This window comes from Procambarus clarkii, chromosome 17, assembly GCF_040958095.1.
Source record: "Procambarus clarkii isolate CNS0578487 chromosome 17, FALCON_Pclarkii_2.0, whole genome shotgun sequence".
Taxonomy (NCBI): Eukaryota; Metazoa; Arthropoda; class Malacostraca; order Decapoda; family Cambaridae; genus Procambarus; species Procambarus clarkii.
In genome coordinates, this window is record NC_091166.1 from 46,941,701 (window position 1) to 46,969,302 (window position 27,602).

Sequence of the window (27,602 nt, forward strand, 5' to 3'; positions counted from 1 at the left end):
CATGGCCATTTTGGCCGGATATTGAGATAACTTTATCCGGTCATGATTTTGGCCGTATAAAGGCGTTTTCCAGAATGTTTGAATCCCAAATAATCGAGTGTCTACAGTATATGTTATTCTTAAAAAGACGAATATCTGGCAAAAATGAACCTCATACTCTCTGACCAAACTAAATTCCAAAGGGTAACGAAGGACAATACAGCCAAATTGAAAACGAAGGTAAACAGATTGATCGAAACCACGAACACCAAGAAATCCGGACTCCACCTGCCAAAAGTTATTGGGGAATACAAACCTGGGTATGCATATGGAAATGTCAAGACCCATAAGCCTGGAAACTCACTTCGGCCAATCATCAGCCAGATACCCACACCCACATACAGACTGGTTAAGCGACTCAATGGCTTGCTGACTCCTTATGTACCTTGTGCTTTCAGCCTGAAGTCTCCAAAGGAATTTGTTGACTTACTGCGGGGAACTCGGGCCACAGGGATAAGGGCCTCGTTGGATGTAGAATCACTGTTTACCAACGTACCTGCAAATGAAAGAATCGGGATGATTGCGGACAGAGTGTATCGTGATCCGGCTTGTATTCCTCTTGACATACCAGAAAACATACTCAGGAAACTACTCCAAGCTTGCACTAAAGAGGCACCCTTCTTGCGCCCAGATGGGCACATGTATAAGCAAGTAGATGGGGTCGCCATGGGTTCTCCCTCTAGGTGTCCTGTTTGTGAACTTCTACATGGGTACCATTGAGCAGAAGGTCTTAGTTGACATTCACTTGAAACCCGCCACATACTGCAGGTATGTTGATGACATTTTTACGCAGGTACCTGATGCCAGACATCTGCAGGAGCTGAAGGAGGCATTCGAGCGGAATTCTGTGTTGAGTTTCATTTACGAGATGGAGAAGGATGTAACGGATTTTCTAGATGTAATGGTCATGGAAAGGAGCGGAGGCTTCCACATTGCAGTCTGCACTAAGGAAACAAACATAGGAATGTGCCTCAGTGCCAATAGTGACTGCCCAGACAGGTACAAGAGGAGGGGTGTCAATGCTTACGTCGACCATGCTCTCGGCCACAGCTTAGGATGGAGGCAAGTCGATGAAGAACTCTGTAGGGTAAGGCAGGTCCTAGTCAACAATGGCTTCTCTAATGGTTTTGTTGAAGGCATCACAAAAAGAAAGGTGAAATGCCATGCAACCTCTTAAGAGTCAACTAACACATGTACCCCCTATTAGACTATTTTATAGGAACGTCTTTTCCAACGGCTCATAAAACGGAGGAAAGGGTCCTGAATGACATTGCTGATAGGAACGTTATCCCTACAGACAAAAGTAAGAAAATACAATTGACGATTTACTATAAAACCAAAAAAAAGGCCAACCTACTCATGAAAAACTCTTCAGACACCAAGCAGAATGACTTGAAGGAAACGAACATCGTCTATACCTTCAAATGCCCACTTGGGGACTGTAAGCCCCAAGATCTCAGTATATAGGCAAGACAACAACGTCTCTTTCTAGGCAATTAACAATGCACAAACAACAGGGCTCCACCAAGAAACATATAATCTCCTCACACAACCAACCCATCAGCAGAGAAATCTTAACAAGCAACACAGAAATCATATACAGCGATAGCAGGAGACTCGACATCAGCGAGGCCCTACACATCAAAAAGTCAACACCAGCAATCAACAGCCAATTAACGCATAACTATATTCTACCCACTTCAAGACCCCGAACCAACATAGAAGCAGCAAGAGAAAATATGGGCCAATAGGCCTTCTGTAGTTACTTTCATTTTTATGTTCTCATATCCAATATATACCCATTGATTCGTGTTCTGTCACCTCGCCCAAAAACATTTGTGTCATATCACCTCACCCAGAAACATTTGTGTCATATCACCTCACCCAAAACGAATACAAGCATGAAATGATATGTGTAAACCTGTCTTTAAAAATGTCAGAAGTCGCAAGGACTTCTTACATTTTCAAAGACCGGTTTACACACTTTTAGGTTTAGGTTTAAAGTTAACCTAAAAAAGGTTTAAACACCTAAAAGCATTTTGGGTGTTTGGAGGAAGAAACTTCCGAAACTTCAGAAAGATGAACTGATTCTCCGGGAACAGATCATCTTGCATTTGTGGAGGATGCGCAGGTGCATTATCGAGCACAAGCAAAGCCTTGAGTGGTAACTGCTTCTTGACGAGATAATTCCTCACTGTGGGGCCGAAAACATCATTTACCACTCACTGAAGAAGATCTGCATTACCCAGGACTTCCTGTTGGACCTCCACATCACATTTAGCCGTGTCTTGTGCACCTTACACGCCTTGAACACGCGTGGATTTTCTGAGTGGTAGACTAGCAGCGGGTTTACCGTGCAATCGCCACTTGCACTGGCGCAGAGCACGAGGGTGAACCGACCCTTCATCAGTTTGTGGCCAGGCAACGATTGTTCTTCTTGCGTGATGTAGGTCTTCCTCGTTAAATTTTTCCAAAACAGCCTAGTCTCGTCACAATTGAAAACCTGTTGGGCAGGAACTGTTCCCAATCAACAAATTCCTGGAACTGTGGTACAAAAGTCTCGGCAGCAGCTTTATCAGAGTTGGCAGCCTCCCCATGTCTTACAACATTGTGTATACCGCTCCTCTTCTTAAAGTTCTCGAACCATCCACAGCGTGCCTTAAATAACTCGTCTTCAGACGATGCACCTGGTATCTTCCTGACATGGTCCACATACAGCACCCTTGCCTTAGCACAAACGATAGCTTCAGAGACACTATCGCCCTGTAATTGACGTTCATTCATCCATACTAGCAGTAGCCTTTTAACATCATCTAAGAGTTTTAGACATTTCGTGGTAACCTTTGTAATTCCTTTGGCCACATCAAGCATCTTAAATTGTTCCTTCCTCTTCAAAATGGTGCTAATTGTTGAGGAAGACCTGCCATACTACCTGGTGAGATCAGCCACACAAACACCACACTCGTGCTTTGCTATGATTTCCTTCTTAATGTCCACAGTGATTGGCTCTTTCTTCCCCTTGCCAACATCATCTTTACCAAGCTGCTGCTTTGCCGACATCGTGCGTTAAGAAGTGTAGTCACAAACCCACACAAAACCCACGATTATCACACTTATATGCGGAACGATATAGAGGAATATTGGTCGTGCACGACACCACAACAACACTATCGTCGGAGGCTGTGCTACCCCACCATGTGGTGTTGACGTTATTCAAACGAGCGATCGCCTAACGAGAAGAATTGTCGGCAATCGGGGTGCTCGTTACCCAAATTGCTCGCCATTTGAGGCGGTCATCACTTGAGGTTCTACTGTATTGGGATTTCATTGTGCACAGTCTCAATTTTATCTTCCTTCTTTGACGAGTTTAGCATTTCTGATGTACATAAGGTGTTGCTTTTGTTACTATGCAAGAGACAGGCAGTGTTTGTTATTGACACTGCAGGCACACCATACAGTACTTATATTCATAGTGTCTTGCAATAAATTTCAGGATGTTTCACCTTTAAATATTTTGACAACTACAGTATTGGAGTATATATATCTCTACTGTGGCAACAGTTGTTGCAAGTCCTGCTGGCAACAGTTGTTGCAAGTCCTGCTTCCAACAAGGGATTTGACTGTATATGGTGTTGTGTGTACAATCCTACATTTGTTTTATTATAGGTATTTGCGGTCTATCCCATTAGGAGTCAGCGCACTGGTTGTATTTTGTTGTTGCTCTTGATCTTATATGCATGTTTCTACAGTTTCTAAGAAGGATATAATGTATTGAAGGATTAGGAAGAAGTTAGAGATGTATTGGCTCTCATAATCAAGGATTTGCTAGCAACACATCCTAAAGCCTCAGAGAAAGATTCCAATTGCTATGATTTATTTTGTCCTATTGTGGCAAGTAAAACAAGAGGTCATATAAATAAGTTTGTGTCCTATAGACATTGAACTTCAGTGTAACAACAGTCTGTTCCTAAAATTAATGAAGCCATTTCACAGAGCTGGGAATGATGCTGAAAATGATCTTGCCTTGAGCAATTCCATTAATAAATTAGCAAGTACATCACAAATGGGTGCCCTCATTGTTAAGCCGTGTTGTTGGCTGTTAGTAGAACTAACAGCCAAAGCAGAGGCATTTGTAGTACATTCATAGTCCAATATTCATTGTGCCTATCTTCATCTATTGTAGGATGGATGAAGGCAGCTTATCCTTCAGTAATCTCAAGGCTTAGTCATTTGGAACACTGGTAAAAAGCAAGGTAACATATAAATTAACTAGCTTTTCATTCTTCACTTTAATGTCCTTAATTTTGAACAGTAAATCTCCAGATTGCTCAAAATTGTGAAAAACTAATAGTGTCAAAGTTTAGACAAATATCATACCTGCAAAGTTGATGCTATAAAACATACATTTAAAACTTTAAACTTCATCTTCATTGTATTTAGTTTTAATAAAAATAATTCTTTTTCTCACGATTTTATCATTCTCAACATCACTAGTTTTCATCATATTTCGCTCAAGTTATGGATGGAATTGGCTTCAACATTCTCTTCCCTCAATGTATTCCACTTGATGACTAACCATACAGGGAACAAAAACTTCCTTACATCTCCACGACTCGACTGTGTGTGTGTGTCCAGTATCAACAATGTCCCCCTTGTCTTATTTTTAATTTAAATAAGCAGCCTTGTCCACATTCGTTGTTCCCCCCTAGAATCTTGCATGTAGTGATCACATCTCTGATTTATCTCTCCTCTAAGGTTGTGAGCAAGTTCCTTCAACCTGTCATCATAGCTGAGCCCTCTCAATTTTGGTGCTAATCTAAGTGCAAGCCTTTGAACCTTCTCAAATTTCTATTTGTGCTTCACAAGTTGCAGGTTGCATATTGGTGATGCATACTCATACTCATGGTCTCATATAGCCTGTATGGACTTGAAAGTTTTCTTGTTTAAATTTTTAAATGATGATGCACAATGAAATAACATTAATGTGATGTATCAATGAGAAATTCAGTAGGAGCCATGAGGTTGGATTCGAACCTGTTCACTTAGTACTCCCAAGCAAATATCTTAGACTACTACTACACCATGACATGGTCAAAATCAGTGCAACCTGGCATTATATTGAATCCTCTAGGGGTCCTGAGGCTTCCAACTGAAGTGCAATCAGGGTTTCACACACACACACACACACACACTGCTTCTGTGCACTCTGGCTTATGGTCCAGTAGTTCTACCTCCAACGCTTCTCATCAAAGGCACAATGATATCACATTAACATAAGAATCAATGAGAAAATTGGTAGGAGTCACGAGGAGTATTTTTTTTCTTAAATGACGAACTTATTTTGTACCTGCAGTAGGAAGAGAGTATAATTACCATAAGTTGTTGCCTAAACTCATAAGTCACGTACAAAATTCTTGGTTGACTTTAAATTTGTAAACAGTATTGTAACATAGCAAGCTCCAGTTATAAAATGCACCACAGGAGTGGCTACTCTTTGCAATCTATTAAAAAGTGGAGAAAAAAAAAAAAGAAAGAGATAATACAATACCTTTGGAGAGACTAAGCCCAGAGACACTAGGCCAATGTTTATCTAAAGTATTTAGCATTTTCAACCCCATAGTATTTACTGTTACAGTGACACCTCGACTTACAAATGCCCCTGTTTACAAACTTTTCGGGCTACCATGAGCCCAATTTCTTCATAAAATCAGAATCTGGTTACGAACTCTGCCTTGAGAAATGAAGTTTGTTGATACGCGTACAGTGGCCAACCTAGTGTGTGGTGGTATGGCGACCATGCCTCAGTTTACCAGTGCCTCAGTTTACCAGTGCCTCCTGCATGTTGACAATCGCGCCCGAATTATTGTAAAGAATTTCAGTGTTTTTCGGATTTTTGGGTATTTGAACATAAAATTTATTATTATATATCTCGCCATGGGTCCCAAGAAAGCTAATGGTAAGGTTCAAGACAAGAAAACACATGTGAGAATGACCACAAGGATCAGCAACAAGAGACAGCTGAGGAAATGTTTTCAGGGGAGACAGAATGTCCCTTCCTCAACAATTAGGAATTGGTGTAAGCTGTGGGAAGAAATGCATACTTTTGTTGAAACGACTCGCCCAGAGCAAGCTGTAGTAGGCCGTTGAATTAACCTTTTTAATGATACTGTGATGCCTCACTACAGACAAGTGTTACAACAAAGGGAAAACAATCCTCTATGGATAGATTTTTAGCGAGAAAATCAAGCAGTGAGCCACAGCAGGTCCTAGTGGTATGCAGGCAAAACGTGCCAGAGTGTACCCCAGAGAAGTCATCACTGCCTGATGTCATAATGGAAGGAGACTTCCCTTCCAAACACTAACACCACCACTCCTCCTCCCCCCTCCTCACCGCCTTTCATACACTAACAAGAGTCATCAATAAAGGTAAGTAATAACTTGTACATACAGTACTTTAATATTGAAGATTTGAGTGAATTAGGTATAAAATTTACTTTTAAGTTAATTTTCTGGAGTGTGGAACAGATTAATTCAATTTACATTATTTCTTATGGGAAAATTCGCTTTAATTACGAATTTTTGGCTTATGAACCGTCTCTGGGAACGGATTAAATTCGTAAGCTGAGGTACCACTGTACAGTATATTATAAAATTAGTCTTAAATAATCACATCTTAAATATTGTAAATCATGTATTATGTATATAATGAATATTATATATAAAAAGTACTCCTTCAGTTTGCACAGGGAATATATTCCTGGAAAACTTGTGCAGAACAAAATCATGTAAATGTAACTTTGTTACAAGGGAATTAAGAATAATTTACAGATGTACTAAAAAGACACTTTTTCATTTCTTTCTCAAAAGGAATAACTTTCCAACTACAAATGTGCAGTATAAAGAAGTTATATACATATTGAAAAATGCAATAAAGAAGTGTGAAAATACAGTACTAAGAAAATTCAGTATTGTGTGGTGCCAAGTACACCACACAATACTTTTTTTTTTTAATTTGCTGTTAAATGTATATCTGTAAGTGTATATATTTATGCAGATGCATGTGTGAAAGCCTTTTTCATAATATCTCATGCAAATGAAAAACAAATCTTCCAAAATCTTGTATATATATCTAGACATTCTTCAAAATATACGACAAATATGTAACTTGACATAGTACGAGAACGTAAGTCTCTTAATAGGTATCAAGCAGGTACATCCTGATAAAATTAAATAGCATAGAAAAAATATTGTAAATATTATCTTACAGCACAAACTTAATTGTTTTATCACAGAATGCTGAACCGAAACATGGAAGCCTATACAGCAGCACACATTAACTTGGTTGGACATTTGGTCAACAGAGTAATTCAATGTTTAACAAGGGAACTGCTGGTGATGTGCACAACACCCTTTCACAAGCGTGGTGAAAAGCAAACTTCTTTTAAAGATGTACTGTGAAGTAAACTGTTTGAACAAAGGAACTTGTCAAGTTAGAAAATTGGGTAATACACCACATAATATAAAATACTGTATTACATTATGATAGTGTTAACCCTGTTACAGTTAGCTGAGAATCCACAAAACTGCAGAGTCAAATCATCAGTTTAATAATTATATTTTTAAAATGCACACAAAAAGAAATGTACAAGTACAATGTTATTAATTTGCTTTATACAGTACTGTACCTTGTGTTTTAAGTACAGTACTTTAAAGGTGTTTAATTCTATCAAAACATCGTATGAGTATTTATACTATGAAAGCAATGTACATGACAAAGTTGACATTTCTTAACACTTTTCTAGTAACGATGACAAATAGTCTAAACTGCCAATCAGCACAGGAACATCATGATGGTTGTGTTTGTACACTGAAAGTTATTGTAAGTACTACTATTATTTTTATTCAGGTTAATATTAAAATAGATTGATCATGGGACAATGATACATCCCTTGTAATTTATAATAAAGCTTTTATGTGGACACATGTATGGAGTAGTTACTCACATTCATCACTACAAATTTACATATGCATGATATTACTCTCTTGTCACACACACACACATACAATTTGATACATACATACACTGACACTCTAGGGGTCTGGTAGCTGATCGGACAGCATGCAGGACTCGTAATTCTGTGGCCGAGTTCGATTCTAGGACCAGGCAGAAACGAATGGGCAAAGTTTCTTTCACCCTGATGCCCCTGTAATCTAGCAGTAAATAGGTACCTGGGAGTAGCTGTTACGGAGCTGCTTCCTGGGGAAGTGTGTGTGTGCGTGGGGAAAAGAAAAAAAATTAGTTAGTAGTTAGTTACAATTGATTGACAGTTCAGAGGCGGGCCGAAAGAGCAGAGTTCAACCCATGCAAGAGCAACTAGGTGAATACTGACACTGACACTTAAGGAAATTGACTGGGTGGACAAAGATAAACACTTGTTGACCAAACCACACACTAGAAAGTGAAGGGATGACGATGTTTCGGTCCGTCCTGGACCATTCTCAAGTCGATTGTGTGTCACACAATCGACTTGAGAATGGTCACATTCCTCAGGTTACATAAATTCCTCAAGGTTCCTGAATGGAACCTCAGGTTACATAAAGGTTCAGGGAAGTGTAAAAGCAAATAAAATACAATAAACTACAATAAACAAGTAAAAGTGAGTGAAAATAGCCGAGTTGGAAAGGTTTGTTTTCTAGAACAAACTATTGTCTATAACAAAGATGGCCGCCGCTGCCACCACGGGGAATGTAAACACACCAACAGATGATTGTTTTAAAGGATTCTCACCACAAGATATAAGGAAAGGTGTTCTTGGCAGGTTAGCGATAATTGAGGATATGCAAAAGAAGTATGAAGAAAAAGTGCTTAAACTGGAAGAGGAAAATGGAGCTCTCAAGAGTGAGCTTTGCACTCTAAAAGGAAGTATTTTTCAGCAAGGTAAGATTATTACTGCATTAACGGACAAGGTAACAAATCAGGAGGAACAAATTGTGGAACTAGTGAAAGAAAATGAGGTGTGGAAAGTGAAGAATAGTGACTTTGAAGAAATAAACAAGAAAATAGACTCATATGGTGAACAACTCCAAAGAAGCCTGAGGGCTAACATAGAGTTAGGCAAGGATCTGCACCTGGAAACTTCAATGACAACTCACATTGAGGAGGTCAATACAAAACTAGAAAAGTACAAAGAAGATATAAAAGAAACGTATGCACAAAATGCAAGATAAAAAGACGATTAAGGAAGTGCGTTTGGAAGTCAAAACCATAAATGACAAACAAGAAGCGGATCTTAGGCAAGCAATTAGGAAAGAACTGGTTACCAACAGTAAATTAGTACTAAACACTGTAGATAGAAGTCCATAATAATTTTTAGATGTTTAGAGAAGGAAATTTCATCTAGGGTGGACAGAGCAGCAGAAGAGATGAAAATCATAGAAAAATAGTAGGATTAGAAGGCCTAAATTCAAAGGAGCATGTCAGTGAATTTAGGATAGGAAAATGTGAGAAAGAAAATAACTTCCCCTTAAGGGTGACGTTTAATGGAATGAAGTATACGACAGAAGTGCTTCGCAATGCCAAAAAATTGCAATGTGACGAGGACGGCAAACTTTGGTCAATAAGACAAAACCTCTCAAAGGAGGACAGAGAAAAGCTGAAAATGAACCTCATTGAAGCAAAATGTCTAAATGTGAATAGAAATGAAGACAGAAATTCTTTTTTTCTACATAGGGTCAGAAAAAGGCTTTCCATTTCAATGGAAAGCTAGTGAATTGGTACATAAAGACAAAGCAACAAAATCATTAGAGGAAGGGGATAATCATTAAAGGGAAGGGGACAAAATCATTAAAGGACAAAAGGAAATGGAACATGTTCCTGAAAATTGTATATACGATGGAGTGAGATAAAAAATACTGGAACTATGAGATGATTAAGGTCCCAGATATTGTCGTACTAACAGAGATGAAACTTTAAGAAAATAATTAAAATGAGGTCGTATTACCAAAGGGCTACTAAGTTTGGATATGTGACAGGTAAACTAGGAAGGGGGAAGGAATGGCTGTGCTGGTGAATGAAAACCTAAAGGTAAGGGTGTTAATAATTGAAAACCCTCGAGAAGTGGGCATTGCAGGTCTGGAATCAGGATGATAAACTGATAATCGTAAATGCCTAACTGCCCACCAGCAAGCAACACATGCTTGAGGAAAAGGAGGAAATGGATGACAAACAAGAATGCCTCATAATGGTCATGAGAGAAATTGTAGTAAGGTCAGATAGAGACAAGTCACAATTGTTGGAATTTGGGGGACTTCAACTTGAAAGCAATAGACTGGGAGGCCTACGAAGCAAGAACAGAGGACATTTGGACAGGCAGATCTGTAAATCTCATTCTGGAGACATTCATGTATCAACACATCAACCAGGCCACAAGAATGATGGAAGGGGATGTTCTATCAGTACTGAATCTAATATTCACCAGGAAAAAAGAGGAGATATTTGCCTTCATGTACCTTCTTCCCTTGTACACTAGAGAGGACACTATAGGGGACTTAGAAAAATCTTTAATGAGTTTAATTGGACAGACTTGTTGCAAGGCAAGAAAGTAAATGAGATGTATGCCAAATTTTCAAAATATACGATGAAGGCACACAAGTAAGTAATTATCAAAAGAAGGCACCAAACCGGGAAGGCTATGTAGCACCATCAATTGTGCGGAATAATCAGAGGGTGCTAAATATCACCAAGGATGCTAATACGAGAACAAAAACGCATAAGACGAACGATATCAAAAGTATCCGAGTCACCAAGAATTCTATTGAGGGACACCGCGGTCAGAAAGCAAGACACACGTTCGTCCTGGAAGTCAGGACATTCAAGAAGAACATGCACGACCATAAGAGGGACATGCAATTAGGACAATAAGGAGCAGGGCGGCGCTCCATCAAGTGACCATGGGTTAAGCGAGTATGGCCAATACGCAACCTCGCCAGAGCTGTTTCCCATCGCCGGTTACGGTGGTAGGAGGACGGCCACGAGGAAACACAACATTTAAGAGTACGTAGTTTGTTTACCAGTAACAGATGACCAAGAAGCCTGCCAACGGGCAAGGATGGAGGAATGGATAACAGGGGTAAAAGTCAGAATATGGAATACCTTTACGAGAGATGGGACAAGAGCGGACAACTTCCTTGGCGGCAGCATCCGCACGCTCATTTAAAGGCACACCAATATGGCTGGGAACCCAACAAAACTCAACCGACTTAAATTTACTGTGAACAAGAAACAGCCAATGCTGGATCTCGACAACTACTGGATGAACCGGATTAAAGGACCCGAGAGCCATGAGGGCACTACAAGAGTCAACAACAACTACAAAGGAAGACTGACAATGAGAAAGCAGGAGACGAAGAGCATAGAGAATAGCATAAAGGTCCGCTGTAAAGATGCTAGTCTCCGGAGGTAAGCGACACATATAAGTGCGATCAGGAAAACAACAGAGTAGCCAACACCCCTCTAGATAGAAAACTATCACCTGAGGACCACATAAAGAATATTGTGCGAGGAGCCTATGCCACACTTTCTAACTTCAGAATTGCTTTTAAATACATGGATGGCGATATACTAAAGAAATTGTTCACGACTTTTGTTAGGTCAAAGCTAGAATATGCAGCGGTTGTGTGATGCCCATATCTTAAGAAGCACATCAACAAACTGGAAAAGGTGCAAAGACATGCTACTAAGTGGATCCCAGAACTGAAGGGCAAGAGCTACGAAGAGAGGTTAGAGGCATTAAATATGCCAAAATTGGAAGACAGAAGAAAAAGAGGTGATATGATCACTACATATAAAATAGTAACAGGAATTGATAAAATCGATAGGGAAGATTTCCTGAGACCTAGAACTTTAAGAACAAGAGGTCATAGATATAAACTAGCTAAACACAGATGCCGAAGAAATATAAGAAAATTCACTTTCGCAAACAGTGGTAGACGATTGGAACAAGTTAGGTGAGAAGGTGGTGGAGGGCAAGACCGTCAGTAGTTTCAAAGTGTTATATGACAAAGAGTGCTGGGAAGACGGGACGGGGCAGCCTCGGGGCATTCGTGGAAGCAACCACCCTAGCGCATTGCAACAACCTAAACCTATCCTGCAACGCACGAGCTGCCTGCACCCAAATAATGTCATCATCAGATTGTGTGAATTGAGTCACAAACAAGCAACAATGCTTGTTTGTGTTCTGTTGGAAACTGTTCTGGAAACTCAAACATGCTGGAGGGGGTGACAGGGAGATCTTTTGACATGGCTGAAAATTTTTCTGACAGAGATGAGGGCAGTAATCAGAGACAATGTATCTGACTGGAGAAGTGTCACTAGTGGAGTACCACAGGGTTCACTTCTTGCACCAGTAATGTTCATCATCTACATAAACGATCTACCAGAAGGAATACAGAATTATATGAACATTTTTGCAGATGATGCTAAGATACTGGGGAAGATAGGAGATGCAGATGATTGTAATACCCTTCAAATTGATCTGGATAAAATAAATCCTTGGAGCGTCAAATGGCAAATGGAATTTTGTGTGAATAAATGCCATAGTTATAGAATGTGGAATCAGAGAAAATAAACCACACACAACTTACGAATTATGTAAAAAGGAATACAGAACTCTAATAAAGAATGAGAGTCGCCGAAGACGAAGAATAGTCTAAGAATGAGACTAGGGGTGATATTGGATAGTTAGAAAGCTGTCGCCAGAGGAATACAAAGAACATTGTGAGAGAAGCATGTGCATCGGTTTCCAACTTCAGACTTGCTTTTAATGATATGGATGGTGACATACTAAAGAAACTGTTCATGACTTTTGTGAGACTAAAATTGAAATATGCAACTGTTGTATGGTGATCAAATCTCAAGGAGCACATAAGGAAACTGGAAAAGGTGCAATGGCATGCTACAAAATGGCTTCCAGAACTAAGAAACATGAATTATGGGGAGAGACTAGAGGCATTAAACATGCCAAAACTAGAAGATAGAAGAAAGAGAGGTGATATGATCACCACTTACAAAATACTAACAGGAATCAACCAAATTGACAAAGAGGAATTCCTGAAACTGCCAACTTCACAAACAAGAGAACACAAATTCAAGCTAAGGAAACAAAGGTGCCAAAAAAATATTAGAAAGTTTTCTTTTACGTAGTGGTAGATGGTTGAAACAAGCTAAGTGAGGTGGTGGTGGAGGCCAAAGCCGTCAATAGTTTCAAAGCATTATACAACAAAGAATACTGGGAAGACGGGACACAACGAGCATAGCTCTCATCCTGTAATAACACTTGGGTAATTACACACATTTTTTCAGCCTACATGAACACTTCCAACCTTTTTTTTTAGAGAAGATGTTTTAAGCATTTGGAAGAAAAAGTTTGTCACTTTTTACCAGTAAAATACAGTACACAACCATCTTTCCAATTTTTGTAACTTCAATTTTGTTACTGGAAATAATCATATTTGTACCTACAAATTAAGCGTTTAAACATAAGTACATAGGTAAATAAACATAAATAAAATATCACATGCTATTCCATAACATCATAAATTGCACTACTATTTGAGTCAACTGAATAAAAGTCATTAGCAAGATATTCAACTAAATATACATGCTCTTTTCTGTCTAAGGAGATTCAAACATGAACATGAAACCTACAACAACTAGATGACTTGGCTAAACTATCACAAGAGTGTCCCAGATCTGAGACAGAATGTACAGGTACAGAGACTGCAGAACCTTACATGATGTCTAGAAATAAAACCCACGGTACAGATCATCATCTTCATCAGCTTCAAAATTCTCACATTCAATATTTCCTATAGCTTATCCATGGGTATTGGCTCAAATTCCAATTTTCATATCACCTTTACATGGCTGCGAGGTTTAACACATGAACCTTTAGCATTTGTAAACATGATTACCCTACTTGCGAGTTCATGTTCCCTTGAACAAAGCAAAACAAACATAACAGTTTTAAAGACACTGAGGATTATAGCCTTAGGTAGAGATCATTCTGCTATTACTACTTAATCCTCATGTCTTCAAAATCATGCTATAAAAACTAAGTAAATAAATTAAATACAGTGTAGAACTGTTTTCAAATACACAGTGTATTTTGCAATTGGCTGCTTTTATGTTACATATACTATTAAACATCTATGATACACTATTTCATTGCTTTAAATCCTAATATTTAAGTTATACATACATTGCAAAATCTGTACATCTCTAGAATGTATTTTATACAAATATGTAACTTTTTTCCCAGTGTTCTTGAAAAGCTTTCATGATTTAGAAGCAAATGTTGTTTTGACAGCAACTAGTTTTGTATCAACTTGTGATGCACGAGTGCAAATCTTAGTACAGCGGAACCTCGAATTTTGAATGCCCGTTTTCAAATTTTTTGGTTCTCGAGCTCAATTTATATGAACAATTTGACTCGGTACTCGAAGTTTACCTCTGTGCTTGAGTTTGTTGATACACGTATGGGCTGACCAAGCACATGGCACACTTCAGCTTACCAGTGTCTCCCACCTAGCGGTGACCGCACTTTAATTCTTTGTAAAAAAACCAACGTTGAATGTAATGAAGCGCCATTTTCTGGGCGAGCCCCGGAGGCTCCCTTGAGCTTATCGGGCTAATGTATGTTGTATTAGACCGGGACATTAGCTAAGGAGTTCAGACCTACCAGGGACCAGTGCCAGAACCTGGCCCCTTCAGAGAGGTTCCAGGGAGCAATGGCCCTAGAAAACCCCCTTGTGGTTGGGGTTTTCTTTATCTGCCATCGACCGGGGTTAGGCACCCAGAAAGGTAGGCATAACAAAACAAACCCCACATGGTAAAAAACTAAAAGAGAAAACCGAACAGAGACGAAGAAACTCCCTACAATCTCAAGGAAACAAGCAAACAAGCAAACATCACACTTTACTGCCGCGCTGATCATCCGCGCAGCCCTCCCTGCCCCGAGAGGGGGAAGGGGCAGCCCCGGACCTCACCACGCCGGCTGCCTAGCATCAGTTCGGAAGCTAAGCTTCAACCAACGCGAAAAAAACGTCAACCGGTGGGAGGGAGGGTTGCCAGGGAGCCTCCAGGGCTCACCCAGAAAAAGGCATTTCATTACATTCAACGCTGGTTTTCTGTGGGGAGCTCCTACGGCTTCCTGAAGCTTCATACCCAAAGAGAAGGAAAAGATAGGGCTGACCAGGGAGGCAGCTGCCACAAACTTCGCAACGCAAATCCGAGACAACAGACTGCAACCTGCGACCCAAGGCAACAAGAATGCACAGGAGCAGACACGCGCATAAAGAACAGGCGGCCAGGAACCTGTGCGACCCTCAAATCCTCGCGCCTGAAATGCGTCCTGGACGTCACCAACACAGCAGTGAAAGCTGCAAACGTCCTAACGGCACGGGCGCAAGGATAGATCGCAGGCTGGAAGACTTAAAAACTCTGAGGACGACCTGGGAGACCCGAGTCCTGAAACGGGGAATGAGGGGAACCGGATCAACCTAAAGCATATCCCCAGACACGGTACTGCACAGTAAATTTCTCGCAATAAAGTTCCTTCCTCCTAACACCACTCCTCTAATTCAGCCTATGGACCAGAAAATCAAAGCGAATTTTAAGAAACTTTATGAAAGGACACTTTTCCAGAAATGTTTTGAAGTGACTGAAGCCACAAACCTCACTCTCAAAGAGTTCTGGAAAGACCATTTTAACATTTGTAGTTCTTTAAAACTCGTTGACAAAGCCTGGCAAGAAGTGACTCAAAGAACCCTGATCTCTGGCTGGAGAAAATTGTGGCCTGAATGTGTGACAGAACTAGATTTTGAGGAGTTTGGGCCTGTAAATGATGCGCCTATTGTTGAGGAAACTGCTACTCTGGGCCAGCAAATGGGCTTGAAATTGGATGGTGATGATGTGGAGGAGTTGGTGGAAGAACACAATGAAGAACTAACCACCGAAGAACTCCAAGCCCTTCAAAAGGAACAGCAAGAAGACACAGCTGAGGATGTTTCTCCGGTGGAGGAGGATGAGGCAGTACAGAATGTCCCTTCTGCAGAAATTAAGAAGTGGCATCAGATGTGGGAAGAGATGCAAACTTTTATTGAAAAGACTCACCTAGAGAAAGCTGTAGTAGGCCAGTTGCCATAATCTTTTCAATGACAATGTGATGCCTTACTACAGAGACAGCTTGCGAAGAAGGGAAAAACAAGCTTCCATGGACAGATTTGTTGTGAGAAAATCGAGCAGTGAGTCACAACCAGGACCTAGTGGTATGCAGGCAAAACGTGCCAGAGTAGTGCACCCCAGAAAAATCTTTACTGCCTGATGTTATAATGGAAGGGGACTTCCCTTCCAAACAGTAACACCTCTCCTCCTCTCCCCCCTCCTCACCATTTTCCATACGCCTACAGCATTCATTAGCAAGGGTACGTAATAACTTGAACATAGTTTTGTAGGTTTATTTAGATGAATTAGGTATAAAATTTAGTTTGAAGTGAGATTTTTGGGTAGTCAGGAATGGATTAATTCATTTACCATTATTTCTTATGAGGAAATTAGCTTCAGATTACGAGCTGTCTCCAGGAACGGATTAAACTCTTAAACCGAGGTACCACTGTATATACTTTATATATATATATATATATATATATATATATATATATATATATATATATATATATATATATATATATATATATTATATATATATATATATATATATATATATATATATATATATATATATATATATATATATATATATATATATATATATATATATATATATATATATATATATATATATATATATATATATATATATATATATATATATATATATATATATATATATATATATATATATATATATATATATATATATATATATATATATATATATATATATATATATATATATATATATATATATATATATATATATATATATATATATATATATATATATATATATATATATATATATATATATATATATATATATATATATATATATATATATATATATATATATATATATATATATATATATATATATATATATATATATATATATATATATATATATATATATATATATATATATATATATATATATATATATATATATATATATATATATATATATATATATATATATATATATATATATATATATATATATATATATATATATATATATATATATATATATATATATATATAGTGTATGTGTATATATATATATATATATATTGTGTATATATATATATATATATTCCTATCTTGAGGTTATCTTGAGATGATTTCGGGGCTTAGTGTCCCCGCAGCCCGGTCCTCGATCAGGCCTCCACCCCCAGGAAGCAGCCCATGACAGCTGACTAACTCCCAGGTACCTATTTACTGCTAGGTAACAGGGTCATCAGGGTGAAAGAAACTCTGCCCATTGTTTCTCGCTGGCGCCCGGGATCGAACCCGGGACCACAGGATCACACATCCAGTGTTCTGTCCGCTCAGCTACCGGCTCCTCGTCCTTGTGAATTCTCACTGAAGACTTTAATAATTTCTCCTCCTACTACTCCTATTCTGTTTTATAGATACTTTGATATTCATTTTATTTAAACTGTTATGTAAAAGGCATTACATATAGGGTACAAAAATTACACAGTATATAAAGTGGTTATCTTGAGATGATTTCGGGGCTTAGCGTCCCCACGGCCCAGTCCTTGACTAGGCCTCCTTTTTGTTACATACCCCCAGGAAGCAGCCCGTAGCAGGTGTCTAACTCTCAAGTACCTACTTACTGTTAAGTAACAGGGGCATCAGGGCAAAAGAAACTCTGCCCATTTGTTTCTGCCTCCACCGGGACTCGAACCCGGAACTTCAGGACTACGAATCTGAGGCGCTGTCCACTCAGCTGTCAGGATCCCCTGACCCCCCATACCCCCTGAAATGGTGCCTCTATTTTCGTATTTAATCTGTTCCCAGAGACAGTACGAAAACCGAAACAAATTTTCCCATAAGAAATAATGTAAATTTAATTAATTCGTTTCACCCCCCCAAAAAAATATTAACTAAAAAATACATTTTATACAGAAAACTACTCATAGGTAGGTAGGTACCTTACCTTCATGGAGGACTCTTGTTGGGGTATGGAATACGGTGGGGAGGGGGAGGAGGAGAGGTATTAGTATTTGGAAGGAGAGTCCCCTTCCAATATAACATCAGGCAATGATGACTTTTCTGGGGTACTCTCTCTCCTATGTTTTGAAGGCATTCCACTAGGACCTGGTTGTGGCTCACTGCTTGTTTTTCTCACTAAAAACCTGTCTAGCGACACTTGTTTTTCCCCTACGTTGTAGGGAAAGCACTTGTCTGAAGTGAGACATCACATTGTCATTAAAAAGGTTAACACAACAGCCTGCTACAGCTTTATCTGGGTGACACTTTTCAGCAAAACTTAACATTTCTTCCCATACTGCACACGTTTTCTTAATTAATGAGAAACGGACATCAACAACCCGTATACCATTTTCACGTTTACGAATGATCTCTTTTTTTTTTTGCTCTATGGTCATCCTCACAGTTGTTCTCTTAGGTTGAACTTTACCACTGAATTTCTTGGGACCTATAGCATGATATTTAATAATTACTTTTATGTTCAGAAACTAAAAGGCCCAAAAACAATGAAATTCTTCACAAAGAATTCAAGAGCGGTTGTCACCTCAGCAGGACACGGGTAAACTGAGGCATGCTTCACCGTGACGGACCCATACATGTATCAACAAACTATGAACACCAAGGCAAACAACGAGTACCGCATCAAATTTTTTGAAGAAATTGAGTCCGAGTACCGAAACATACAAAAACAGGGACTTACGAAAATCGAGGTTCCACTGCATATATCGACCATATATAGGAGATCCTCAATAAGAAAATCCCAGACCTCAGGAGGATGTTTGAATGGATAGATGACATCGATGCCCATGATGCTTTTTTATATTTTCACTAAATGCCTCTCTCTTCCGAGGCTAACCTACTTTCTGAGGTGCGCCCCATCTTACAACAGCCCAAATCTTGAAGAGAATGACTTCTTACTGAAGACCATGGTAGAAAAGTTGTTAACATTTCCCTCAATGACTGTCAGTAAAAGCAAGTCACTCTTCCTGTCAGGCTCAGTGGCCTGGTTGTCCACACTGTCACCCAAATTACTGTGCCAGCATTCCTGTGTTCCTCCTCAGCATTAGATGACCTGGGTGACTCAGCAGGGATACATGACCCCCCACTACAGGGAATGCAACACAAAGTGTGGGACCATGGCAGACACTGCACTCAGACCAACCATGTTGTAAGCCAAGAAACAATCCAGCTGGGACAGCCCTATTGTGGACAAAGAAGCCACAGCTTTGCTGGAGGCAGCAACAACCCCCAGTGATTGTATGCGCCTCACAGCTCTGCAGGCCCCCCCATGCAGTGGACTTTCTTTTGGTAGTACCTATTTCTGCGACAGGCACACGTCTTGATCTGCCACGGCTCCGTATTGCAGTTGCTCTCTGCCTTGCTGACCCAATCCACTGTTCATAGGTGTATTTGTGGCGAAGGCATATGCAGATGAATATGGTTTGCATGGCCTGCACTGTGGAAAATTAGGAGGTTGGAACTCACGACACGAAGTCAATGACATCATTAAGAGGAGCCTTGCCTCTGCCCAGTGTCCAGCAGAGAGGGGGCCTCCGTGTAGTGGGGGTCATGTATCCCAGCTAAGTCACACAGGTTGTCAGGTAGAATTTCCTATACACATCTCCCTTGACATACATGAGTCTCTCTTTTGAACTTTAAGGATGGACTGTGAAACTCATCTTACAAAGCTGGAAAAATTTGGAGGGGGACATCAACAAATTAAGAACGATATTCAGTAATAGAATACGCTAGCCAAACAATTGGTTTGAAAGGGAAGAGAACAGAACAAGGGTGCACAAATGGAAACTAAACATTCAATTGAGTCAGATGACAGAAGAAAGAATTTCTTCTGTGTGAAGGTCATAAGTTGAACATACTAGGATAAGAAAAAGGGGAGGCTAATTTTTTACATGGATTCGTATATGCAGTGGGTATGAAAAATCTATGGCACACAGGAACCATCACACTCGTCAATTAATGGTAATATATACATTCATACAAGCATACACTGTATTATATAGTTAACATTTATAATGATGAAATAGTCATAATGATGTATGATCTAAGACATATGAAAATGTTGAGGAACATGGTGAATATTTTGTTGGAGAGCGATGGTGCTGATGCTACGTAATGCTAAAATTATGTACAATAGTGTTAAAGATATGGTAAATGAATGTGTCCTTTTATGTATACTTAACCTTCTTTTTCTATATTGCTTTCCCATTCCTTCACAATTGATGCATCCACACCCAATGAAAGTGAGAAAGATGATGATGATGATGATGATGATGATGATGATGATGATGATGATGATGATGATGATGATGATTGATATATAATACAGTAATATGATACATTTTTAACAGCTCTCATGTTCAGCATCAACATTTCTCTGAAGTCAATACTTTCCTCAGTTACCTATGGCATCTTCTACCTCTTTCTTAATGACAAGAATAAATGTCAGCAATGGCACAATTCACAAGCCTAAGCCATGTGTTGAAGTGACAGAGACAAAGAAAAACAGAAAGAGAGAGGCAAAGAAATATACAGAGAAATGAGGAAGAGGGCAGATGGGGTAGAAGGGAGAGGGCCATACATCCTAACTCATCCATGACCATAAACTATTTTTGTGAAAGGAAAGCACAGAGAGTTCACCGAGATCAAGCTAATAAGATTTACATTACATAGCTTTTAATTCAGTATTTAAAATAATTTAGGGTTCAAAAGAAATGACTATAATTCTATAAATAAATTAGCCTATAGGATATTTACATATTACAAAATTAAGATAAGAGGAGTACTTAGGTCAACTAACAATGGTTCAGGAATTTTCCTCTGTGCACTCAGTATTGCTAATGATGTGCATGTACATTTGACACAATATAGTATTACAGAGCATCTTAAAGACATTTACATGCTTGATATTTATATCTAATTATAAGACTTGTTTTAAATCTAGCATTTGGGATATTAAATTGTGCTTCTTGACATTATAAACTTGTTGAAAACCCAAATTTGTTGAATGTTTGAATTACAAACAAACCCAGTCAAAGAATTGCACTATTTTTTACATACTGTATTTCAAACAGATTATCATTAAGCACAAAATAATATCTTGTATATAATACTGTTTCTCACAATAGTTGTTTATGTAGTTAATATATTTTACCTAAATTTTGAGTAAAAAGATTTGATAACTGATGATAGTGACTACTGATAAGCCAAGTATGTTAAACTTGACATAATTTCTTAACATTTTTTTCATCCTACGTTTCATAGGACATAAAAAATCCTTATCGCTCCTGAGATGTATGAGCACTTATGCTTGTATATCTTCACCCTTCCTACTACTGTCACTCAAAATTCACAAACAGTACAGTAAACAATAACATGAAAACAGCAAGATGTTATGAAGCCCAATTATAGTTCTGCTATTTAAAATTAGCTGTAATAATATTTTTGTCCATAAACAAAGTAGTGCATCTTCATTTTGTATCAAACCAGGGAAAATAGTGTAGTGTATAGCAGTTGCAGCTACAAATACTGGACTATGTAATATTATTAGACAATGGAAATAAACTGTAAACTGCTGAACTTAAAACCGATTATTCTGATCATGAGGAGAAAGACGACAAATGGGATACAGTATTTACTCCTAGTATATCTCAAGTTAATGATTTCCCAAGGCCTCCCATAATCTTTGCCATGTCTTTGACTTGTATTTTATTTAGATAGAAATGAGTGATATATTGTAAACTATTAAAAAATCATCTCTATTATAATAAATCAACTTCATCAAAAAGATATTAAAATGAATGTAAATTGTATAGTAAGAAATTTCACGTAACTGACAAATTCTGTATAATGTAAATATAGCAAATAATTTATATACTTTATATATATAATTTTCTTTATTCCAAAATGTTTTTTGTATGAATCAGTAGACTTTTAATCAGTAATTATGTGCAATGATCTCCAGATTTTTATGACCTGCAGTCACTTTCGATGAGTAAAATGCCTTCACCTTAACACTTTGGCAGCCCCAGCCCGCCAGCCCTCAACGAGGCTGAGTGGGCCCCAGCCCGCCAGCCCTCAACTAGGCCGAGTGGGCCCCAGCCCGCCAGCCCTCAACTAGGCCGAGTGGGCCCCAGCCCGCCAGCCCTCAACTAGGCCGAGTGGGCCCCAGCCCGCCAGCCCTCAACTAGGCCGAGTGGGTCCCAGCCCGCCAGCCCTCAACTAGGCCGAGTGGGTACCAGCGTTTCACGGGAGCACGCGGTAATTCTGAAAAGTGTATACTCTCTTCAACTTTGTCACCTCAATTCTCGTCCAGTGTTTTTCAATTTAGTATCATTGTGTTCACAATAGAATTCTCTACACGACTAAAGACGTATAAACTCCAAAAGCCCAGCGTACCATCCACAACAAACAGAGAAAGTGAGTGCGTGTTACCCGGGAGCGCAATAAGAGCGATAAAATGTGTACACTCCTTTCACGTTTGTCACGTCAATTCCTGTCCTAGGGCTTTCATTTTGATAACATTGTGTTCGCAATAGAATTCCCTACAGGATTATATGCAAATATAAAGTCCAAAAGCCAGGCGTACCACCCACAGCAAACAGAGAAAGTGACGGAGCATAATCCCAGTGAGCGCTAATAAAATGGGTATACTGTTTTCAACTTTGTTACCTCAATTCTGGTCCTAGGCATTTCATTTTGGTATCAATGTATTCGCAATGAAATTCCCTACAAGAGTATATGCATATAATATCCAAAACCGCTGTGCGCCCCTCCCGAAGCCGCCGCCAATTTGCCGCCAAAAATGACGCAATGCTGCGTCGTTACCGCGATTACGTCTACTAAAAAAATGACGCAATGCTGCGTCGTTCCCGTGTGAAAGTGTTAAGTTCCACATCTAGAGCTAAATCACAATTTCAAATCACCATTACCAATCTTGCAGCTTTCCTGAAGATTTTTTATACCAAAATCTTCCCACATTCTTATACTATTACACACAAAAATGTTGATAGAGATTGACAAATATATTCACTGGAAAATCAGCTAAGAATGTATTTTTGGATGACTATTATTACATTAAAAATAGGATTTGAGTTGCTACCTTTTAAAAAATTTTAGTATTAACTACTGAAATTTTAAGTCCAAAATCCAAAATACCAAGACCAAAATTCCTCGCACAAACCTTACACACAACACAGCACAACTGTACATATTTATAATACAGTTAAAACAATAAAACAGACTGGGAAAACTATCAATATAATATCTTTGAGAAAATGTAAAGTATGAGATCATTAAGTAATTAATGCTTAATATGAATAAAAAGATAATCTGCAGTTAATATAAATATTGCCATCTTTAGTGAAGTAGCTGCGGCTTTGGACTAACTATACCTAAACAGTGAATAATGAGTATCAAATTAGTTTTGAAAAGGGGGTTATAAATCAGTCTACAACTGATTTAAATTCATAATCATAAGACTCAGTAGTATACAACAATGTCTAACATTAAAGATAATGAGGGAAAAAATATTCCAAAATGTATTTTGTCTCCTTAAATGTTAATCCTGATTGTCTAACACTCAATATTGTCATTCACTGTTTAAACACAATCCTATACACATGTAAGTCCTAGCATTATCTAGAAGGTACAGTCCAAGAATAATTTAAAGATTAACACAATGATTATCTTTAAGCCATCTGCCAACAACCAATGTCTGTAGGTACTTAGAATGCACCCACTGGAAATTTCAGATAACCGATTCATGCTTCCAAAGTAGGAGGCGATCTTACATTAAAATAAAAATTTATAGAGTTTGTAACCTCTCTAATGATTCTATTAAGTTTACCATCAAAGATTTGAACTGCTGGTACTGCTAAAGGAATCATGATGTTCACGAGATCTGGCCTTTTTACTGCTGGGTGATATCTTCTTCCCACTCTTCTGTTGTATACGCTCATCCATTTGTTTTATTGCACCATCAAGCTCCGACTGAAATATCAGTAAATAATTGATCTAAAACACACAAATACTACAATTTATACATTGAATATGGTAGATTCATAAATAATACAGTACAGTCAATATCCCATAATATGTATAGTAAATATACCATAATACAATTTAGTCAATATAGTGCGAGTAGGATGATGGCCATTTGCAACCAAAGTATCCGACAGGAGAAACTGGGGCATACCGGTGCATGAAACCCCCAACACGAGGAGGGCATACCGCTTTATTCATATTAAGAAGAGAATGCAAAGATGGACTCAAAAGAACCCCGCATAAACAGCAAAACTGAAGACACCTCCCACCAATCAAGCATGCGGAACGGCAAAACCCAAGGGACAAGGGACACACAGAACAACCTGAAGCCAGGACGAACCCGAAACCACAAACACACCCAAAAGGGGAGAAAGAACTGAACTTAAAGGAGGCTGGATCTATAACTGAAGCTGAAACAGGACTGTGCAGGAGGTACACACTAAGAGCCCCTCGAGCCTCTGCCAGGGAGGAAAAACCTCTGGGAAGGATGAGCCTGAAGAACCCAAAGGCACACAGAAACAAACCCTTGGGAAGGCTGCACCCAACTCAAACATACAAGAAAGGAGAGAAAGAAAACCGCATCATCCTGCAACAAAAAACCCTTCACAGAAGACGCATGGGCCCACAGAGGGTCAAATAAAACCCAAGAGCTCCACACCAACTCCCCCTCAGCCCCTGGGAACTGCAGAAGAGCACCACAGGGCTGAGCTCTCCTCCATGCCAACAGCCCAGGAGAGAACTGCGGAGCCCAACGGAAAAGCTTCAAAGGAAAGGATAGGTTGGGAGGACCCAGAAGCTTTGGCGGGATTGAGAAGCTCAACTGCCTCCATGCCCGCATTGGAAGTGGCAAATCCCGGAACTCCCCAAGCCACATTCCAAGCTAAACTCTGCCCTGATTCCGAAACCCCTCAGGTGCCTCAGAGCAGGAAGGAAGAGGAAAATAGTAGGCCGAACCTTATCCACTGGGATAAGAAGGGTAGGTGCGGACGGAACCAAGGTCGAGTTGACTAACACTCCTAAATCCGAGATAATAACACCAAGCGAGGCAAAACTAGAGCATCCAACCGAGCACAGAACCTAGACCACTACAAAACAGAAAAACCTCAATAAAAAGCATTTGGCACCTGACACCTCTGAACATCAACAGAGGAATGGGAAAGCTGGGGGACATGGGGAGAACAAGTTCCATATGACTCAGGGCCAAAGGTGTCACCGACCCAACATTCAGCACAGTGGAGGCAGAATGTATGAATGACGCCAGGTGGCACAGGCAACAAACAAACCTTTAATTCACACAAGGCAAGAGCAGACTCGAAGAAGGTACCATAGTACAAATGAGCCTGTTTGGGTTTTCCAGGGGTCTGCAGGGTGAATGAGCCCTGCAGAAGCCCAGGCACTTGGAATGTTACACCCGTAACCCCCTGAATGGCATAAGCAACCCTAGCAACCAAAAACCAATGGAAAGGTCAAAGGGGGCAACAAAGTGGTTCAACCACACACACCCTAGGCTAAGCACAAAAAAGAACATAAAAGGGCAAAGTGAGAATTAAAAACAAGGAAACAAACCCAAAGTTCCCAGGACCAAAACCGTGGGAAAACAAACTACCAGGGAGAAACGTTGGCACGCCAATATGTTAGTGAAAAAACCTCATTGTGCCCCATCAGTCAAAAACACTCCCATCCCAAGGGAAGACAGTCATAGACCACTGGCTTATCTTAAGGGCAAAGACCACCTCAAGTGAGGAGGGCCCCTTCAAGGAAGTATGTCCCAAACACCCCAGGGAAGACAGCCCTGGTGGTGGCAATTATAATTAACTTTAAATGTAAAGTGTTCATTAGACCATCACTCCCTGCACCTCTGAGGGGGAGACAGGTTGTGGCTCGTGGTCCTCAGTAGGCAAACATAACTCTGCAACTGATGGCAGCTAATAGTATAACACTGATCAGTGTATAATAACTTTAGGGAGCCAACAGGGCTTCCCCCAGAATTTTTATTTGTTATATGTTTTTCATGCACACAACAGGGTTGTCAGCTATTAAGCAACAAGATACCTAGTACCTTCTTAACCCAGGCATCCAAGGGTTAAGGTGCTAGGTATCTTAGTCACTGCAGATGTAGAGTTAGACAACAGCACAGCCTCAAATGCACCAACACATCTTCCCTACAGCAATGTCAATCTATGGTACTGAAAGAAAGAAAAACAGATACTAAATTGCTTGACTTACCAAACTATAAGTATACATCAGCTTGCAGTATTCTAAGTGACTGGGGTTCTTGCTCAGAAAGATGAGAGCATGGTCAAGACAATATACAGCTTCTTCCTGGGAGTTAGTCACCTGCAGGTACAATGTTTTAGCTCAATGAAAGAGTAAGTATATATACATAACATGGCATTAGTTTTATTACCAGTGTATGTGATAGTGGTGATGCAGCAACATGTGGTGGTGGTGGTGCTTACCTATCACTGACTATAGTTACATCACATCTAGCACTTAATGCATTATTGCCTACTAGTTAAGGTGGGTGGTGGTGGTATGTGGTAGGCTTACTTATCAGTGCTTACCTATTAATGACTACAGGGACAACTTCTTTCAATGCACTCAACTTGCTGATCACCTGTGGTAATGGTGCTTTGTGTTGAGTACAATGTGGTTATATAGTGGTCGTACAGATTTAGATGACTATATGTGAATGGTTTACATGTCTCATTTGGATGTAATATCTAGTTCTAGGGTCCAGCTTCTCTGTGCCTGGTGCTAATACTTCCTGATGATCTAAAGATGAATACAAATAATTTCCATGATTTCTGCTTTAAACACATTCTATTTGCTTACTACCACACTCAATATGAGTGCAGTATTTTCTTATATATCTCCAACTTATTTCTGTATACAGTTTTTACTTTTGTCCTATTGTTCTGCCTTCTTTTATCTGAAAAAAGTCCAGCATTAAATGTAATGAAACACCAATTTCTGGGCTAGCCTCAGTGGCTCCTTGAAGCTACAATGCCAAATGCTAGTGCCAAAGTAATAGGTATCATGAGTCATGGAGTTCTGTTAGCCCTATCAAGGACCACGAGCCAGAAACTGGCCCCCTCTAATGAGGTGCAGAAAGCAGTGGCACTATGATAAAACTGTCAGTGAATTTTAATCATGTCTGCCACCACTGTGGAAGCATCCATATAGTAAGCAAAATAAAACAGACCACTGGTGGTTGTAATAAATATTGAAACCTCAAAATTGCTAAAAGAACTACTACAAAATG

At 39.3% G+C, this 27,602-nt stretch overlaps 2 protein-coding genes across 8 annotated transcripts in view; one reads left to right on the top strand and one right to left on the bottom strand.

The window, feature by feature from the left end:
• Window positions 1–27,602, bottom strand: part of LOC123772491 (uncharacterized) — a 162,173-nt gene that overhangs the window by 170 nt on the left and 134,401 nt on the right. For 5 of the 7 annotated variants that reach the window (XM_045765708.2, XM_045765712.2, XM_045765711.2 and 2 more), the window contains 2 exons: window positions 26,564–26,674; window positions 20,174–24,283 (listed from right to left, as the gene is read on the bottom strand). In XM_045765708.2, coding sequence (XP_045621664.2) covers window positions 24,143–24,283; window positions 26,564–26,674 — 252 coding nt within the window. In that variant the 3' untranslated portion in view covers window positions 20,174–24,142. Of the gene's footprint in view, window positions 5,387–20,173; window positions 24,284–26,563; window positions 26,675–27,602 lie in introns of those variants that run through there. The other 2 variants (XM_069325956.1, XM_069325957.1) reach the window with 2 other exon arrangements.
• Window positions 8,761–9,267, top strand: LOC138365697 (uncharacterized). Its single transcript, XM_069326189.1, has one exon. It carries the CDS (start codon window positions 8,761–8,763, stop codon window positions 9,265–9,267), a length of 507 nt encoding a protein of 168 aa, XP_069182290.1.